The sequence below is a fragment of the Borostomias antarcticus genome (genome assembly GCF_949987555.1).
Source record: "Borostomias antarcticus genome assembly, chromosome: 6".
Classification (NCBI taxonomy): Eukaryota; Metazoa; Chordata; class Actinopteri; order Stomiiformes; family Stomiidae; genus Borostomias; species Borostomias antarcticus.
Window position 1 is genome coordinate 20,633,587 of NC_140239.1, and position 19,269 is coordinate 20,652,855.

At 46.1% G+C, this 19,269-nt stretch overlaps 2 protein-coding genes across 2 annotated transcripts; both read left to right on the forward strand.

Annotated features, from left to right (window-relative positions):
• Positions 1-235: 235 nt before the first annotated feature.
• Positions 236-6,291, forward strand: LOC311310449 (potassium channel subfamily K member 13-like; the record flags this gene model as incomplete). Its single annotated transcript, XM_084439957.1, has 3 exons — positions 236-572; positions 5,148-5,899; positions 6,136-6,291. 3 exons carry the CDS (start codon positions 236-238, stop codon positions 6,289-6,291), a joined length of 1,245 nt encoding a protein of 414 aa, XP_084296083.1.
• A 6,212-nt stretch (positions 6,292-12,503) lies between these two features.
• On the forward strand, positions 12,504-18,905 carry LOC311310374 (26S proteasome regulatory subunit 4). The gene is made up of 11 exons (XM_084439847.1): positions 12,504-12,642; positions 13,628-13,681; positions 14,060-14,156; positions 14,411-14,535; positions 15,462-15,647; positions 15,772-15,900; positions 16,083-16,179; positions 16,370-16,559; positions 16,815-16,966; positions 17,896-18,050; positions 18,670-18,905. Exons 1-11 carry the CDS (start codon positions 12,640-12,642, stop codon positions 18,802-18,804), a joined length of 1,323 nt encoding a protein of 440 aa, XP_084295973.1. The 5' UTR covers positions 12,504-12,639; the 3' UTR covers positions 18,805-18,905.
• The last annotated feature ends 364 nt before the right edge of the window (positions 18,906-19,269 follow it).

The window sequence follows — 19,269 nt, forward strand, 5'->3', positions numbered from 1 at the left end:
AGTAACACATTTCCGACTGAGAGGTGCACAGGTATTCCTATTGAGATAGGCTATAACCTAAACTTGCTTTTTCTCTCCGTCGTTATTCGCTTTCCAGCCATTCAAACTCCACGGCACGGGAGTTTCTATCATGACTTGGCTAGTTGTCCTCAAATGCGATGTATGGATGATGAAGAGTGTGTGTTGAATATGAACTATGCGGCGGATCCCTCGCACCTTCATCGATGACAAGATAATGGCTTGCCGGAGCGGCTGCGGCTGCGGCATCGGTCCACTAAATGAGGACAATGCTCGATTCCTGATGCTGGCGGTGTTCATAATCCTCTACCTCCTTTGCGGGGCCGCTGTCTTTTCAGCCCTGGAGCAGCCAAAGGAGAGGGAGGCGAAGGAACGCTGGGCGCAGAGATTTGAACGTTTCAGCCAAACGTACAATCTGAGCAAGCGAGAGCTGAATAACTTTCTCAGGAACTATGAGGAGGCGAACGTTGCGGGAATACGCGTGGACACTATCCGACCTCGCTGGGACTTCACTGGCGCTTTTTATTTCGTGGGGACCGTTGTTTCAACCATAGGTGAGATGACTGGAAAGGTAGCCTGTATGTCTTGCATTAAAACTAACCCAGCCTACAGTATACGGATTAATAATAAAAGCCCACCAAGATGGATCAATGTGACATGACCTTCAGAAGAGTAGTTTTAGAAACATTAATATAATATGTTGAAAAGGTAGGGCTAATTTTTAGTTATTGATGTGCAGGTGTAATGTGACTTTATTCTAATGAGTCTCGTACTGTCGTGTTCTGAGTGACATCCTCTTCATTTAGCCTCGCACCAAAGAACCAATTATGCTGAATGGAATCTCCTCCCTGAGAAACTGGTGCTAACTGAGCCATATTATAGACAAGTTTAGGTGCTGAGCCATATAGACAGGTTTTGGCACTAACTGAGCCATATAGACAGGTGTTGGTGCTAACTAGCTGGGCCATATAGACAGGTTTGTGTAACAAGAGGGCTTGGCTACTCCTGTCAGGAAAGAGAGTCCTGCACACCAAATCAATTGATTCCGAAAGAAGAGTAACCATTCAATGGAGGTAAATGGAAGAAGAAGAAGAGAGGGGGCTAGAGGGGGAGAGAGGAGCAGAGAGAGAGAGAGAGACAGAAAGAGAGATGAGGATAGGGTGAGGGTGGTAGAGAGACAGAAAGAGAGAGGGCGGTAGGGGAGTGAGAGAAAGAGAGAGGCTTTTTCACTCCTGAGAAGGCAATGTTAAATGAGCACTAAACGAAGTGTCACATGCATACTGTAGCTCAGTCAATTGCTTTCATCACTCTTTACGACCGCACAGAGATGAAGACCACAGACCAGACAGGATAAAATGTCAGAGGAGGTCAACTAGTCATTTTGGAGTCTCAAAACTATATTTGTATGCTGTCATATTGATTTGTAAATATATATTTCATGTGCCAAGGGGATAGACAAATGGACCTATTGTTGTTGTACAGTATGCAGTTATTGACATGGTGTACACTATGCAGTACACTTATGACCATGCAGTCAATTTGAGTAGGAGTTAAGGTCAACATATTGATTTTGCATTTCATGCAAATGCAGTTCTCTCAGTTTCTTACGGACCATTGTTGAGATGATGTCAGTGCTGGTTGTGCAGTGAGATTTGGCCGTGAGAGTACAGATGCACTCTTTTTGCAATTCAATCCTGAGTTGTGGAGATAATTTTATGATGATGGAAGTCCATGACTTGGAACAAAAAATTATATTTGATCTTTGATCATGAAATGATTGTAACAATCTGGGCTGGAAGAAAGGATGGAGAGAGAGAAGAAGAAGAGTGAGAGAGCAGGGTTGAGGGAGAGATGAAGAGAGAGAACAGGGTGGAGAGAAAGAGATGAAGAGAGAGCAAGGGTGGAGAGAGAGATGAAGAGAGAACAGGGTAGAGAGAGATGAAGAGAGAGCAGGATGGCAAGAGAGATGAAGAGAGAGCAGGGTGGAGAGAGATGGAGAGAGAGAGCAGGGTGGAGAGAGAGAGATGAAGAGAGAGAGAGCAGGGTGGAGAGAGAGAGATGAAGAGAGAGAGAGCAGGGTGGAGAGAGAGATGAAGAGAGAGATGGAGAGTGAGAGAGCAGGGTGGAGAGAGAGAGATGAAGATGGAGAGTGAGTGTTACGTCCCCAAGCTCAGCCCAGGGGGTGAAAGGGATTAACCGGGTGACAAAGGGAGCCAGGAGAAAGGAACTGTTCCAACAAATCAAGCTTTAATATAACCTAATCAGCTTACAAAAGAAGATTGAAGCAAAACGGAAACAAATAAATACCAACAAACTCAAATTAAACACTAGGTCCGTAGACCAAGGCACACTCCCATAAAGGGAACGATAACATAAACAAGCCACACGCTAGCTTTAGTTACAAACACGACACAGCATCTAGATGTGCCCACCAAACACACACTACAGCTGTTAGATGGCCCACTGTTTGCTCTGTTTGGTCTGTCTGGCTCTTATACTCCAGGCTGTCAAGGAGCAATTGAGTACAGTGGTGCACTTACTCAAACACTCCAGCTGGTAGGAAGGAGAAAGGTGGGTGGTAACCTGGGAAGAGGCACAGAGGAGAACAGAACACACGCAAACACACCACGGCTGTAAGAGTAAGGGCGGATTCACAGTCGACGCAAACTAGATAAGAGCAAGCAACGCAAGCTTCGCAAGGCCACGCAAGATCTCGTTGCGTCCTTGCGTGTGTCATGCCGAAATTTGTCACTTGACGCAAGCGATAGTGCAATTCCTTGTGTTTTCATAGGGGCACTGGCGCAAGGCAACGACTCCCGCACGCTCAGTGTACCAAAATACTTGCGTAGAGCCCACGTTCACAGCCGCGTTGGCATAGCTTGCGGGCGGAGAGATAGGAAGAGCGTGTGTGTGTGTGTGTGAGTTGCCGTGTTTATTGTTTGTAGATTGCAAAATGGGTGCTGTGAACTTTGGGGGGAGGAGCACGTGTTGCTCATTAAGAAGCAATTAAGCGTCGGTACCAAAAGAGTCCTGAGTTCACTTCCTAGATGACTCACTCATGTACAGATGGGACTGTTGACCGCCACACATTTGAGCAGTGTCTGTATGTGTACGAAAGAGGGAGAGAGTGCCATTTATTTTTGACAGTGACTATTCTTATGGTGGCCGGAAGTACTGATTTCAAGCATTTCAACTTATATTTGCTTTATGATTAGGGTTAGCGACAGGGTTAGAGTTGGTTAGGTTTTGATAGCAGAATTTCCCAAAACAAGATTCAGTGCCATAAGAATGCTGGCGCGTCTATTCTTACGGCCATCTTGAGAGGAAACTGTACCATTATTTTTGACTGTTGCTTTCTTTCTCTGTGCTGTGAAAGTGAGCTTGTTGATCATGATATTAAAATGATTAAAAAGCTAATAGGCTTACTGTATACTTGTACAATATAGAGTGCATCCGGAAAGTATTCATATCCTGTCACTTTTTCCACATTTTGTTATTTTACAGCCTTATTCCAAATTGGATTAAATGCATCTTTTTTTTTTTTTTTATCTAAATTCTACACACAATATCCCATAATGAAAACATTTTGCATATGTATTAAAAATAAAAAACACAAATATCACATGTACATAAGTATTCACTCCCTTTGCTATGACACTCAAAATTGAGCTCTGGTGCATACTGTTTCCACTGATCATCCTGATTGGACATGATTTGGAAAGGCACACATCTGTCTATATAAGGTCCCACAGTTGACAGTGCATTCAGAGCATAAACCAAGCCATGAAGTCAAAGGAATCTTTTGTAGACCTCCTAGACAGGATTGTATTGATGCACAGATCTGGGGAAGGGTACCAAAAAGCATTGAAGGTCCCAACGAGCACAGTGGTCTCCAATTCATGAATGCAAGAATCTTTGAACCACCAAAACTCTTCCTATAGCTGTCCACCTATATTTTTAATTTTAAAATTCTCCTTAAAAACACACTTCTTCTCCCTGGCGTTTCACTCAGTCTGAGCACAAGCCGAGTCTGTGTTTCATGTTTGTATTGTCGGTTGAAATTCCTTGTTTTTACTTAGGGCCCACCTCTGTACACCACTTCGGTTGATTGCTGTCATTTTAAATGTGCTTTATAAATGAAGTTTGCCTTGCCTTGCCTTGCCCCTGTGGAGATGGGAGAACCTTCCAGAAGGACAACCATCTCTGCAGCATTCCACCAATCAGGCCTTTATGGTGGAGTGGCCAGACGGAAATCACTCCTCAGTAAAAGGCACATAATAGCATGCTTGAAGTTTGCCTAAAGGACTCTCAGACCATGAGAAACAAAATTCTCTGGTCTGATGAAACCAAGATTTTGGTTTCAGGACTTTGGCCTGAATGCCAAGTGTCATGTCTGGAGGAAACCAGGCACTGCTCATCACCTGGCCAATACTAACCCTGTAGTGAAGCATGGTAGTGCTGTGGGGATGTTTTTCAGCGGCAGGAACTGGGTCGAGGATCGAGGGAAAGATTAATGCAGCAATGTACAGAGAGATCCTTGATGAAAACCTGCTCCAGAGTGCTCGGGACCACAGACTGGGGTGAAGGTTCACCTTCTAACAGAACAACGACCCAACGCACACAGCCAAGATAACAAAGGAGTGGCTTCAGGACAAGTCTGTGAATGTGCTTGAGTGGCCCAGCCAGAGCCCAGACTTGAACCCGACATCTCTGTATAGATCTGAAAATGGCTGTGCACCGACACTCCCCATCCAACCTGATGGAGCTTGAGAGGATTTGCAGAAGAATGGGAGAAACTGTCCAAAAATAGGTGTGCCAAGCTTGTAGCATCATACTCAAGAAGACTTGTGTATGTGATATTGAGTGTATGTGATATTTGAGTCTTTTATTGTTAATAAATTAGCAAAAATGTCCCAAAAATCTTTTTCACTTTGTCATTATCAGGGTACTGTGTGTAGAGTATTGAGAAAAAAAATGAATTGAGTCCATTTTGGAATAAGGCTGTAACATAAAAAAAATTGGAAAAAGTGAAGGGATATGAATACATTCCGGATGCACTGTACATCTTCCCAGATTTGAACTCACAGCTTTCCTCCTTATGAGTTTATTTTAACTCTGTGCATGTGCAGGCTTTGGGATGACCACTCCTGCCACTATCGGGGGGAAAGTCTTCCTCATCTTCTACGGCCTCATCGGCTGCGCCGCCACCATCCTCTTTTTCAACCTGTTCCTGGAGCGTGTCATCACCGTCATTGCCTTCGTTCTCAAGTTCTGTCACAGGCAGCAGCGCCGCCAGGCCGTGCTCCCTCAGAACGGACGGCGCCTCTCGGAGGGCAACGGAGGCCGCGGGGAGGGGCTGGCGGGGTGGAAGCCCTCGGTGTACTGTGTGATGCTGATCCTGGGCGTGGCGGCCATCTTGGTTTCATGCTGCGCCTCGGCCATGTACTCGGCGGTGGAGGGCTGGGCCTATCTGGACTCGCTCTATTTCTGCTTCGTGGCCTTCAGCACCATTGGGTTCGGGGACATGGTGAGCAGCCAGAAGGCGGTTTACCAGGGCCCGGCTACCGCCTACCGCCTGGGCAACTTCCTGTTCATCCTGACGGGAGTGTGCTGCATCTACTCGCTCTTCAACGTCATCTCCATCGTCATCAAGCAGGTGCTCAACTGGCTGCTGAGGAGGCTGGAGGCGCCGTGTGGCGGCTACTGCCCGGCTACTGCCCACCACCACCGGCATCCCCGCAGGAACGTGGTGGCGCCCGGCCACCTGCGCACCCGCAGGGACCTCTCCATAGAGACGGACGCAGTGAACGACAGTGAGGCGGACGGGAGGAGGATGTCCGGAGAGATGATCTCAATGAGGGACTTCCTGGCGGCCAATAAGGTGAGAGGAGTGAAGGCAGAGTGACATCTGATTGGCTGCTCCCAAATGTTTTTTGTTTTTTTCTTTTCTCCAGGTATGATTTGTCACATAGGGTGTTTGTTGAGGCTTGTACATGTAATACAAACAGGTCATAAAGCATCTGTGTTATCTCCAGCTATGATGTGCTTTATGAGAAATAACTCTAATCTCCCCCCCTCAGAGATAACGCTTATCCCCCCACCCCCTGTTTCACTCAGGTGAATCTGGCCATCATGCAGAAGCAGCTTTCAGAGATGGCCAATGGGTACCCTCGCCAGTCGAGCTCCAGCACACGCCACAACGACTTCTCCGGGGGGGTGGGCGCTCTGGGCATCATGAACAATCGTCTGGCAGAGACCAGCACCGACAGGTAGAGACCCCAGAGAGACTCGCCAAGAGTCGGCCGCCTATCTCGACGGGAGATGTGACACCATTTCAAACAACCGAGAACTAAAGTAGAAGATGAGCTACAACATGTCATCTCAGCTCCATCAAGCTGTCCATCCCCAGAAAATGACTTACCCAACGGATTCTACCAGAGAATTGATGATGAGGACCAGCAGGGTCCCCTTTCCCCCCACTGGTTTATGAGATGAAGCTTGCGGGCTCACTGGAGACACACATCTGAGTTAGCTCACCGCAATGCGACGTATAACCGTGGACTCAGTTTCCATGGTGACGGAAAGCCTTCCCAAAAACCTTGTACTGTACAGTACAGTATGTGAGAGTTTTCAGACCAACCCTTGTACACTTTCCCATGACCTCCCATGACAACTAGCTTCTTATATTCATCTGCTTTAGACCTATCAGAGAACATTCCAGGAGTTTTAGAATGTATTAGAAAGACTGTTAAATCTTCCAGTTTTAAGAGGTGTGAAGTTCCTGTTCTATTCTGGAACCCAAGACAGACTTTTATAAATGCTTGGGAGGAGAGGTGTGAATTACAGGATATGATTCCAATAGTGGTGTGAGTTACAAGAGCTGGAGGTCTGGCATTGCAGGAGAACAGAGAACTACTGTAACTGGTCATCTTCCCCAAGGCCACAGTTCACTCCGACACACATGCCTCATCCCAGAATATCAACCCTGGCCCTAGATTAGGTTTAAAGATGCAATAGATAACATTTTTATGTATACTTTTTTTTTATTTTTATTAATTGCTTTTCTGTCCAAATAAATCATTGATTATGAATTCATCACTTTACATTGTTGATGGATCTGAAAGGGATGTTGTATTTATCTCTGTCTGAGATGCCTGAGGTTTGGTTCCCACCTCTAGCAAGGCTTATGAGCCAATTACAACGTTGGTACCACGTTGTACAGTATCTCTGTGTCGGGAGTGATCAGGAGTCGTAATACTTCTCATGAGCCTTACTTATTTAATGATTTGTCTACATAAAAATATGTTATCTGTAGCACCTTTAATTAAGGTTTGAATTTTGCTTAAAAAATGGTTGTTGTTGCTTTCAAACATCTATTCAAAAGCATGAATGCACATCGCTATCACCTCAGCCATTCCATCACAAAAAACTGTAGATTGAGTACTGTCAAAATGATAAATATGAATTTATTGTCTGATTGTCTTGTCTGATTATTGTGTGTACATCGGAGTATAGGTGCTTTCAGTGATAGCATCACTATAGTCAATTCTCTATTAACCACCTCCATGGTAATTTATCTGACTAGTAGCAATCGTTAAACCCTTCAAGACAACAACCCAATTATCCTCTTAAGGCTTTGAGTGCACCAGAGCAAAGCAAATTAAACAGGATGGTTATTACTAAATATCCCTCTTGTGAAGGGAGACTGCTGCTGGTGCTCATTACAACATCACGACTTTAGCTATGTGTCAAATAAATCCAGGATGCTATGGATAAAATAACACTTTGGAGAGATAACAGCCTGGGACCAACCAGCTCTCTTCATCACACAACACAATAATGAAATGGAGGACCATTTCCCCAAAGGGTGACAAACAGTGGAGCACTCTCTCTGACTTTCACTCTCTTTCTGCTCATCTCTGGAACTTGTCCAGAGAGTTGCCGCTTGCCTAGTGTTCAACCACCCCAAGTTCTCCTACACAACTTCTCTTCTCCCTCTCCTACACTGGTTCTCTAGCAGCGCACATCCATTTGCATCCAAAATACTGGTACTACCCTACAGGGCAATGAAAGGAAGAGAGGGCATTCTAGTCAAGGTAAAAAAAATAAAAAAATAGAGGCAGTCTCCACATACAAATACTTGGGGGTTTGATTTGATGACCTCCTGTCTTTTAAATCTCATATACAGAGTGGTAAAAAAGAAGGTGGTTGAAGCTACGTTCTTGCTAATTCTTGGCTATGGTGGTCTGCTATACATGAGTGTATCAGCCCATTGTCTCCATATGTTGGATACTGTATATCATGGCCCTTTAGGTTTGATACAAACTGTAGAGCCCTGTACAGTATATTGTAATCCAAAGTCAATTGGCCTGCTATGTCAATACCTCAGCTTAGTCATTGGAAAGTTATCTATTGTTAGGGTTGGGTGGTAGGTGGAGGTAGGACCCAAAAGCAGACGGCACGCAGCACAGATTCAAAAAATACAGTTTTAATCTCAAAAAGGTAAAAATAAACAGAGGAACACTTGGAAGAAACGCACTAACATTGACAATGAACCGACAGAGAACAAAGGAAACAGGAGAGCATATATACTCTGGGAGAACAATCAAGGAACAACGTACAGGTGTGGAACAAGACATAATGAGACGGGTGCAGACAATCACCCAGATAAGGACATGGAGGGATTCCAACAAGATACCTACGCAAGGACAGAGGGAACTAGCACACAAGGGAAGGGAACAGGGAACGAGGCTGGAACTGGGACTGGGCAGAAAACTAGGGGAAACTAGAGGGGGGAGCTAGAGGGGACCAGACAACTAAAGGAGGAGACTAAACCTAGGGACTGGGAACTAGAGAGGGGAGTAAAGAAACACAAGGAAGGGGCTAAAAGCTAAGACTAAGCTACTGTAGAGGGACAGGAGTGGAGAGAGACTGGAGTGACGTGGGACTAGTGAGGGACTGGTGCCTAGAGCTGGGGCTGGGAGGACACAAACCAACATAGACATAGAAGACAAGACAACAAAAACAAAATGAAACACATGGAGGTCGAACAAAACCAGGTAACAACCTGAACAATGTGCTAAAGTCTCTAGGGGTAGTGCGGGGGCAGTCACTGGGAGGGGAGGTGCTCAGGGTCCAGGAGGGTCCAGGGGGCACAGGAGCTCAGGGTCAGGGGCAGGTCCGAGGGTCCAGACTGGGAGCAGGAGGCGAGCCGAACCATAACATCTATAAGGCAATTCTGGGTAGACTCCCCTGGTATTTATGTCTTTCTAACCAGAAAACATGGCAATTACGGGTTACGGTCTCAATACACTATGCTTATGACTGTAGAGTTCGGACTGAGTTAGGAAGGAAAGCCTTTATGTTTTCTGCACCATCTGCATGGAATAGCCTGCAAACTAAACTACTCCAGGATCTAGTCACTCTAAATGAATTTAAAAGCATGGTGATAGAATTGATAGAAACGGAATCTATTGATAATTGTAATTGTTTTAATTGAAATAGGATTAGGCTATATGGCTTTCCTGCACTTTTACTGTATGTGTACTGTATGAAACTGCCATTCTTGGCCAGGTCTCTCTTGAAAAATATATTTTAATCTCAATGGATCTAAACCTGGTTAAATAGAGGTTAATACAGCAGCAAGCAGAATAGAGAAGGTACAGAATAGATCAAGAGTAAAAAAAAGTGCATACAATAGGATAATAGTAAAATAAGCATTGAAGAAATAACTATCAAACTAGACTATAAAATGGGGAATTATCTCTCTTACTTACCCTGTGCCTTCTGCTAGGGTCACTAATCAAGAATGGTCTTAGAAGGCACATGTGAGACTTAAGCATCCATGGAGCTAGACTGGATCTCTCTCCTCACCTATCAGTGCAAGTGCAGGACGGGAGCAGGCACTTCATCTAACGAATGTTCCTAGCCAATGCAGACATAACATTTATGGGTGGCTTGGTGCGTTACACTGTCATCTCACAGCAAGAAGGTCATAGGTTATCTCCCAGGCCTTTCTGTGTGGAGTTTGCATGTTCATCCTGTGCTCACTTGGGATCCCTCCACATAGAACACCAATATAAAAAAACATGCAGAAGAACAGATGCTCTTCAGTCCTGTCTGTGACCAGGACCTGGACTGAGCTCTTGGACGTCCCTGGCCGACACTGATAAAGTAGGATAAACAGGATAAAAATTAGAACCGCCATGATTCCACACCAATTCCACTTCAGAGTACTAGCACACCAACTCAGCGTGTCACGCAGAGACTTTGAAGACATGCTGATATGGAATTTCAATATAAAAGCCTCTAAAATGTCCTATACAACCTACAACTTTCCCCCAATTTCGGATTAGGATAAAAAGAAGACCCCCATAATGCCACACCAGTTCCACTTTAGAGTGCTATCAGACCACCAGGGTGTCACCCAGTGACTGTCAGGACATTCTGATTTGCCATTTCAAAATAAAGGCCTTCTAAAATATCCTATACGATTTGCTATTTCCTCCAATTTCAGATTAGGATTATGAGGCCGCCCATAATGCCACACCGATTTGACTTCAGAGTGGTAGCAGACCAACGAAGGGTGTCACCCAGAGACGTTAAAGACATTTTGATGTGGCATTTCAAAATAAGGGCCCTCTAGAATGTACTATACGACCTAATACTTTCCTCCAGTTTCAGATAAAATGGAGACCCCGCATAATGCCACAGCAATTCCACTCCAGAGTGGAAAAATAGAATAAATAGATAGGCTATATCTTACAGGCCTATTTATTCTCCCATATGGACAATATGCCATATGCTGAGGTTTACGAAAAGACTTGACAACAACAAGGTTCATTTTTTATTGTGTTGGTGAGGTCTTTGACAGCCACAATCGCAGTGGTCATGTTGTTGGTTGGCCATGATGTTTGCCAGCACAGTGGCGATGTTAATTTGTTCCATTCATGTCAGCCAACTGCTGCACAACCGCACCGATCGCAGCTGCCGTGTCCCTCTGAGCGCTCAAGGTCTCCCTTTGTGCTTCCAGCACCGCAACAGTGAGACCCCAACCGGTCGCCCTGGGGACGGAGCTGGGGACCGGCGCACTGCTGGTGCTGGGGATGACCGTGAGGTCGAGAACCACAGACTCTCCCTCCTCGGTAGTGTCACCCCCAACCTCTGAGTCTGGGGAAACAAATGTGTATTAAATCCAGTTTGTTTTGTTTGTCTGTAAACATTATTTTCTTGTGTATATATCAATTGGATTTCTTTTTCTTTCTGTAGCCAGCCATATAGGCGAATAACTGATTGAAAGTGTGTTTTACCGGATTCGTCGGAGTCCCCCTCTTCAGCCAGCACAACACCATCGGTGCATTCTGTGCCGATTATGTCACCGATGATGCCGTCTACAGGAGTGAGGTTGGGGGTTTCCGGCCCCCACCTGTGGCAGCCATGCTCTGGCGGTGGGCCATCAATCTTTTCTTGGCCTCCCTCTGTAATGTGATATATTACAGAATGAAACCCACCGTCAGACCACTTTTTCACTTCTCTCACACTCCTCGCTGTGGCACCCACCGTGTTCACTGATTTAGTGACCTCCAACCACTCTGTGCATGTGCGCTTGTTGGTGAGGCCGAGGCTGTGGCTGATTTCGTCAATTTCTGAAGCAGCAAATGTTTGGTCCAACATTATAATGTGATCATCTCTTTGTTATGATTCTTTATGAGTTCTTAGTTATATGTTCCTAAATAAATCCTACCACAGAAAGTTTGGTCCTGTCACAGCAGCATGAGAATGTAGTGTAGGCTAAATACACAACATGCACGGAACATCACAGTAAACTGTAGAAGCAGGCATACAGAGGTAGTGCAAATACCTGCAAAACTTTTTTTTTCCTCTCCTGCACCTCACCAACAGACACATGCATGGACTTCGGTTTGACAGAAATCGTGCTGCTTTGCTTTATTTGCATTGTCCCTCATTCCGTTCTTCACTCCACACATTCACACATGGCTGATTTATATGCTAATTCATTCAGGTGCTATTTTGAGTTTGGGCGTGTAGGGGGCGGGATATGAGGCGCGTTCACGTTAGTACTTCTCTAGGTAAGGTGATTTATCAAGGGAGACTTCGTATGCTACAGCTGTGCGTACGCACGGTTTGATAAATCCGAAACGGTCTACATGTTTCGGGTGTATGTCATTTTCGCCATTTGGGTGTACAGTAGTCTCTCGCGAAAGTCGTTTGGTTTCAATGAATTGCCAGGATTTGAGCGCCAGATTTTTTGCACCAAGTGTCCCGGACCCAGAAAGATCTGCAGTGTATCAGCGAAAGAACTCCCATGGGGCTGGCGGAGAGACTGGAGCTGTACGGCAACTTTTAGTTTCGGTTTTACACGATCTTGGAGTAATGAGGCCCCACGACTTGGTCAGGGAGCGGACTGAAGTTCATCTGTTTTATTGCATGTTTTTGTACTGGGTTGGGAGGAAACGCTTGCGAACACGGGGAGAACATGCAAACTCCGCACACAAATTAGCCTAACGATATCGTCCGAGTGACATGTATTTTCTTCGACTTCGAGCATTCTTCAGAAGAAGCCGCCGGCTTGCCGTAGATTGACGTCACTTTACAGCAACAATGGTGAGTGAGCAAGCAGAATTCTATCACACTTATGTTTTTAGGAAATAACATGCGTATTACTCTCATAATTCAACCTGAAATTAGTTTATGGCATTACATTGGCTATTGTAAACCCTTTTCATATAAAGTTTATATATATATTTACTTGGAGCACAGGATGCTGTTAGCCGGTTTAGGGTTAGAAACCGGTTAGCGTTAGCTTGCTAGCTACGCCGTTAAAACACCCATTGTTGTGGTTGTTTTTGCTAGCCTCATTCAAGACTCAAGATCTGTTTATTGCCATGTATATTGTTCACCCATACTATGAATTTGACCAGGGTTAAGGCATACGCAGTTGTAGACGACATAGGACAGGGTGCAGGACAGGACAGTGCAAAGACATGACAGTACACAAATGTACAAAAACAGTGAAAATACAAAATTGGTCATACGCTACGCAATAGGCTCTGTGCACCAGCTTCACTACTTCCTGAAAGTCACTTGGCTTCTTTATTTCCTGTCCAATATGATTGGATTAAGTGATTAATCAGGTGTGCGCTGGGTCTTCCGCACACCTGATTAATCACTTAAGCCAATCATATAGGACAGGAAATAAAGATGGCAAGTGACTTTCAGGAAGTAGTGGAGCTGGTGCACAGAGCCTATAGCAGCAACATAAAGTAGCAATAACAAAAACTGGTATTTGATGGAATAGCAAGCAATAGCAATAACGCTAGTACATTTTGAGAACTCTTAGATGAGTGTTATGAATGATTAAGACACTTAAATCGACGTGGTCGTTTACGTTATCTAGTCTATGTGAAACTCGACAATTTTCCTTAGCGTTGTGAATCGGCAGAAGATAGATAGCTAGTTAGACAGAATATCAGTACAGTTAGCGTGACTGCGTTAGCTTTTGGGGAGGGGGGGCATAGTTCACCGCATAGTTCACCATTAGCCATAGGATAACGGTATCGTTTCTGATGGAAGTGTGCTCCTGTCCCAGGGTCAGAGCCAGAGTGGAGGCCACGGTCCAGGTGGTGGAAAAAAGGACGACAAGGTGAGTGACTGTCTCTGGCTGCCGGAGCCGGCACTTAACTAGTCTGCCACTTAACTAGCCTGCCACTGGGATGCCTAGCATACTACTTCTTGTACTTTGATGGGGGAGTAAGAAGAAGTAGCTAGTGTGTGTCCCAGTGTGGGGCTAGACAGGCACTGATGATCACCACCTTGGTGTGGGGTCCATTCAGTAGTTGACAATAATGGAGTGGTACTTAAACTTTACCTCAAGCCTGCACACTAAGTCCATGAGAAAAACTTGTCAAGCTAATCTTCCCGTTTCTCGGTTCATAGTGGAGCCTCTCAAGGCAGATATAATACCGATCTCTAGTTAACCTGATTTCTCTCAAACGTAAACATCGGGATCTTGTACTGACAGGATAAGAAGAAGAAGTATGAGCCTCCGATCCCCACTAGAGTTGGAAAGAAGAAGAAGAGAACTAAGGGTCCGGACGCAGCCAGCAAGCTGCCCTTAGGTAGAGCTTCCCCGCCAGCTCCATACAGGCCTGACTCTGTTAGCGTGCCATCTCATCCGCTGATTTAACTGGTGTTGTAATTGATTGATTGTGTGTGTGTGTGTGTGTGTGTGTGTGTGTGTGTGTGTGTGTGTGTGTGTGTGTGTGTGTGTGTGTGTGTGTGTGTGTGTGTGTGTGTGTGTGTGTGTGTGTGTGTGTGTGTGTGTGTGTGTGTGTGTGTGTGTGTGTGTGTGTGTGTGTGTGTCCGTGTCCAGTCACCCCACACACACAGTGCCGCCTGAAGCTGCTGAAACAGGAGCGTATCAAGGACTACCTGCTGATGGAGGAGGAGTTCATCAGGAACCAGGAGCAGATGAAACCCCTGGAGGAGAAGCAGGAGGTAGGCCTGGGAGAGACACACAACTGATACAGCACTGACACAGCACTCAAAGCGCTTGCGAGAGACACAACTGACACAGCACTGACACTCAACTGACAGCACTGACACGCAGACACACAGCACTGACACGACACTGAAATGCTGAAACACAACTGATACACAACTGACACTGCACTAACCCACACCACTGACACACAACACTGACAGACAGCACTGACACACACTGACACAGAGCAGGAGGTAGGCCTACGAGAGACACGCCACTACACACTGACACAAAACTGACACACTGCAACGCCACTGACAGCATCGACACCCACTGACATACAACTGACACATTGCAGCGCTCCTGACACAGCTAGTTAGACAGAATATCAGTACAGAACATGACCATGTTCTGTCATCAGCAAACAGCAATTTGTGTGCATTTGGACCTTTCAACCAATTTTAGGTAGATGCAGTAGTCTTCAAGCAACAGGTAGTCTATACCTGTCCAGGAAGGACTGATTGATTTCCCTATGCATTGCTTCTATGGTAACCTGACGCGCCAGATGGTTTGCTTCGCATAACCATCTGGGGACTCAGTTGGAAACTGTTTGGAAAAGGGCAGGCACTTACTTGGCAGGTGATTGGATGAACCATCTGTCTATCACCATCTATGACATATATCATCGCTAACTTTAACTCCCCTCTGTCATCACACATAAGCCCACCAAGCGTAGCTGTTTGTATTTCAAATTCCTCAGAACCAACGCCGATTGGCGAGATCTGGCACAAACGGATCTCCGTGGGGAGTATCGATTTGCGAGAGAAACCGAATGTGAGCTCGCAAAATCAGGAGGGTCTACCCCTAAGGGATCCCCTCACTGGAAAGTAACTTGAAGCCCTCTGCAGATCATGACCATACAAGTCTTCCCTCTCTCCAGGAGGAGAGGTCGAAGGTCGACGACCTGAGGGGGACCCCCATGTCTGTGGGGACCCTGGAGGAGATCATCGATGACAACCATGCCATCGTGTCCACCTCGGTGGGCTCGGAGCACTACGTCAGCATCCTCTCCTTTGTAGACAAGGACCTGCTGGAGCCCGGCTGCTCCGTTCTCCTCAACCACAAGGTAAACGATAACAACAGCTTCCTCTGTGACCAGACAGGATGGTAGTGCATGGTGTAATGGCATTCAACATCCACTGTGTGTGTGTGTGTGTGTGTGCGCGTGTGTGTGTCCGTCCATCCTGTAGGTGCATGCAGTGATCGGGGTGCTGATGGACGACACTGACCCTCTGGTGACGGTGATGAAGGTGGAGAAAGCCCCCCAGGAGACCTATGCTGACATCGGAGGCCTGGACAACCAGATACAGGAGATCAAGGTCTACACACACACACACACTACTTGATTAGTTCTTTCACTGCAGTCAGTGATATGGCAGATGTTGATCTAGCAGATGTTGATCTAAACCACTGGGATTCCAAAGTAATTACTGTTATAGAGGAGCAATATGCTGTGGCATCATATCTATTCTGTCTCCCTACCGTCTGCTCCTCTCTGCAGGAGTCCGTGGAGCTGCCCCTCACCCACCCAGAGTACTACGAGGAGATGGGCATCAAGCCCCCCAAGGGAGTCATCCTCTACGGGGCGCCTGGGACAGGTGAGGAGGACCATGGATGGGAAAAACACAGAGATGCACTGAGCTACTTAAGATGCACACTCAACTCTCACCAGACATCTTAAGATCTTTCTCTCCTCCCTCCTCCCCCCCACCCCCTCTCTCCCTCCTTTTCTCTCTCTCACCCCTCCCTCCCATCCCTCCCCTCTCCTACGCTCTCCCTCTCGGCTAGGTAAGACCCTGCTGGCCAAGGCGGTGGCCAACCAGACGTCGGCGACATTCCTGCGCGTGGTCGGCTCCGAGCTGATCCAGAAGTACCTGGGGGACGGGCCCAAGCTGGTCAGAGAGCTGTTCAGGGTGGCCGAGGAGCACGCCCCCTCCATCGTCTTCATCGACGAGATCGACGCCATCGGGACCAAAAGGTAGTGTGTGTGGGGGGGGGGGGGGGGTGTCAGTGGGTGTGTGAGAGGGGGAGAGACAGTCTACTCATTGAGGTGTCAGTGCTAACCACAACGGTGCCAGAGGCGTTTAGTACTCACTGCTTGGTGTTTTGGGAGTAAATGTTTGGCAAGAAAGTTCACCCTATAGCATTCCTTGTGTATGTCTCTCACACCTGTAGACACACAATGATAGTTTGGGAAAGAGAGTGAGTCTGAGCTCATCTCTGTGCTGTGCAGGTATGACTCTAACTCTGGGGGAGAGAGGGAGATCCAGAGGACACTGCTGGAACTGCTCAACCAGCTGGACGGCTTCGACTCCCGGGGGGACGTCAAGGTCATCATGGCCACCAACAGGATAGAGACCCTGGACCCTGCCCTCATCAGACCTGGTGAGGCGCTCGCTAACACACATGCACACACGCATTCTCTCTCTCTCTCTCTCTCTCTCTCTCTCTCTCTCACACACACACACACACTACAGTATAGAGGTACAACGAGTAGTGAAATGTACTTCCGTTAGCTCCTAGATTGCGCACACTAAGCAATATAGAGAGGTAAAAATAGAATCTATCTATCTCTATCTCTCACACATGCAGACACACATACAGTACTCTCTCATACACGCACACTTAGGCCTGATTCATAGTCGACATAAACAACGCAAGCTACGTTGTGAACGCAAGCTCCAACATGACTCGAGAGCTTGCGTTCTGTGTTTTGTTTTGTGGAAACGCAAGGAATTGCACTATTGCTTGCGTCAAGTGACAAATTTCGGCATGACACACGCAAGGACGCAACGAGATCTTGCGTGGCCTTGTGAAGCTTGCGTTGCTTGCGCTTATGCAGTTTGCGTCGACTATGAATCAGGCCTTACTCTCTCACACACGCAGACACACATACATACACACAACTCTGGTGGAGAGGAGGATAAAGGACAAACTGAAGTGGACAACCCCTCCCAACCCCTCTATGATGAGCTGTGGCAGATAGGAGCACCTTCAGCCACAGGCTCATCCCCCCCAGGTGCAAACCAGAGGCATACCTTTGTGCCAGCAGCCGTCAGACTATAACAGTGCATGAGCATCCCGCCCCCCTATGCCACCTGTCAATTACTATAACAATGCCATGTATGTATATTTTTTACTCTTGTATGTATATACATATATTTACTCCTATTTATATTTTTTACTCTTGATCTATTCTGTACCTCTCTCTCTCTCTCTCTCTCTCTCTCTCTCTCTCACACACACACACACACACAAACACACACTTACTCTCACTGCTAACTTCCTGTGTACAATGTGCATTTGTATTACAGGGAGAATCGACAGGAAGATAGAGTTCCCCCTGCCTGACGAGAAGACCAAAAGACGCATCTTCCAGATCCACACCAGCAGGATGACTGTGGCGGACGACGTCACTCTAGACGAGCTCATCCTCGCCAAAGATGACCTCTCTGGGGCAGACATCAAGGTAGACCGCTCCACAGACAGCAGCAGAGTAGAGTACAGCATAGGAAAGTAGAGTAGAGTGGTACAGAGCATTGGAGAATAGAGCAGAGCATAGGTGAATAGAGTATAGTAGAGCAGAGCATAAGAGAATATAGTAGATTAGAGTTTAGGAGAGTAGAGAGATTCAAGATTCATTTTATTAGCCGTAGTTGGGTAACGTACGGTGTACAGTCACAGTGAAATGTTGCTGCCGGCTCCAATATTACGCTACAGTTAAACTCTAATACTCAATTTCCAAAGTACAAATGTACAAGTTCCAAAATGTACGAGTTGCAGAGCTTAGGAGAGTAGAGCAGAGCAGAGTAAATGAGAACAAAGTAAACTAGAGTAGAGGCCTACAATCAAACTTTGTCTAACGTGACTATGCTGCCTTCTAGTGGCAGTTTGTGGTAAATGCAGCCACTGTCTGGGACTGCCCATTCAGTACTTTCACATTGAAGGCTTGTTTGATGATTTTGGTAGGAGTAAGTAAGTCTCCCACTACATTTATATCTAATTTGCAATCATCAGATCATTGATCTACAACTGAATTGAGTATTGATCTATTAACTTTAATATTCCACCTCCTCTTCCTCTCCCAGGCCATCTGTACAGAGGCAGGCCTCATGGCGCTCCGGGAGCGCAGGATGAAGATTACCAACGAGGACTTCAAAAAGTCCAAAGAGAACGTTCTGTACAAGAAGCAAGAGGGCACCCCGGAGGGGCTCTACCTCTAACCCCGGACCCCCCCTCCCCCACCCCTCAAAATTGGATCTGGCTGCACATGTATACGGACTCGCAGCTATTGCTGATTGACACTTTGTTTGTTTTTATATATTTTGCGCATGGTTATGTTTGGCTTCTCTTTGTTTTGTTACCTGTATGCTATCTCTGATAGGACAATAAAATACTACGATTGTACTGTGAGCTAATGTGTTCATCTTCAGTCATGTTGATCTAATGTAGCTAGACACTGTTCAGGGTCATGACCGACTCTGATCGTCTCCACTTCAGTTCATGCGCTGTCTTCTCTAATATCCCACATGTTCATTTAGTGAAGACAAATTATATTAATTATTCAGTTAATCTAATCACCATATTAAAAAACTAGCTGCAGCAGACACGATTGTTTGTTTTAATGTTTTTTTTTTAAATGTGAAGGGCAAGGCAATCTCCGGAGAGGATAATTAAAGCCTTTCATC

What these genes read in the sequence shown, in the direction of transcription:
- LOC311310374 (XM_084439847.1), top strand. An exon ending in CCCTGGAGGAGAAGCAGGAG is followed by an intron (nt 14,536 to 15,461) that starts GTAGGCCTGGGA and finishes CCCTCTCTCCAG; the next exon opens with GAGGAGAGGTCGAAGGTCGA. An exon ending in CCCTGCCCTCATCAGACCTG is followed by an intron (nt 16,967 to 17,895) that starts GTGAGGCGCTCG and finishes TTTGTATTACAG; the next exon opens with GGAGAATCGACAGGAAGATA.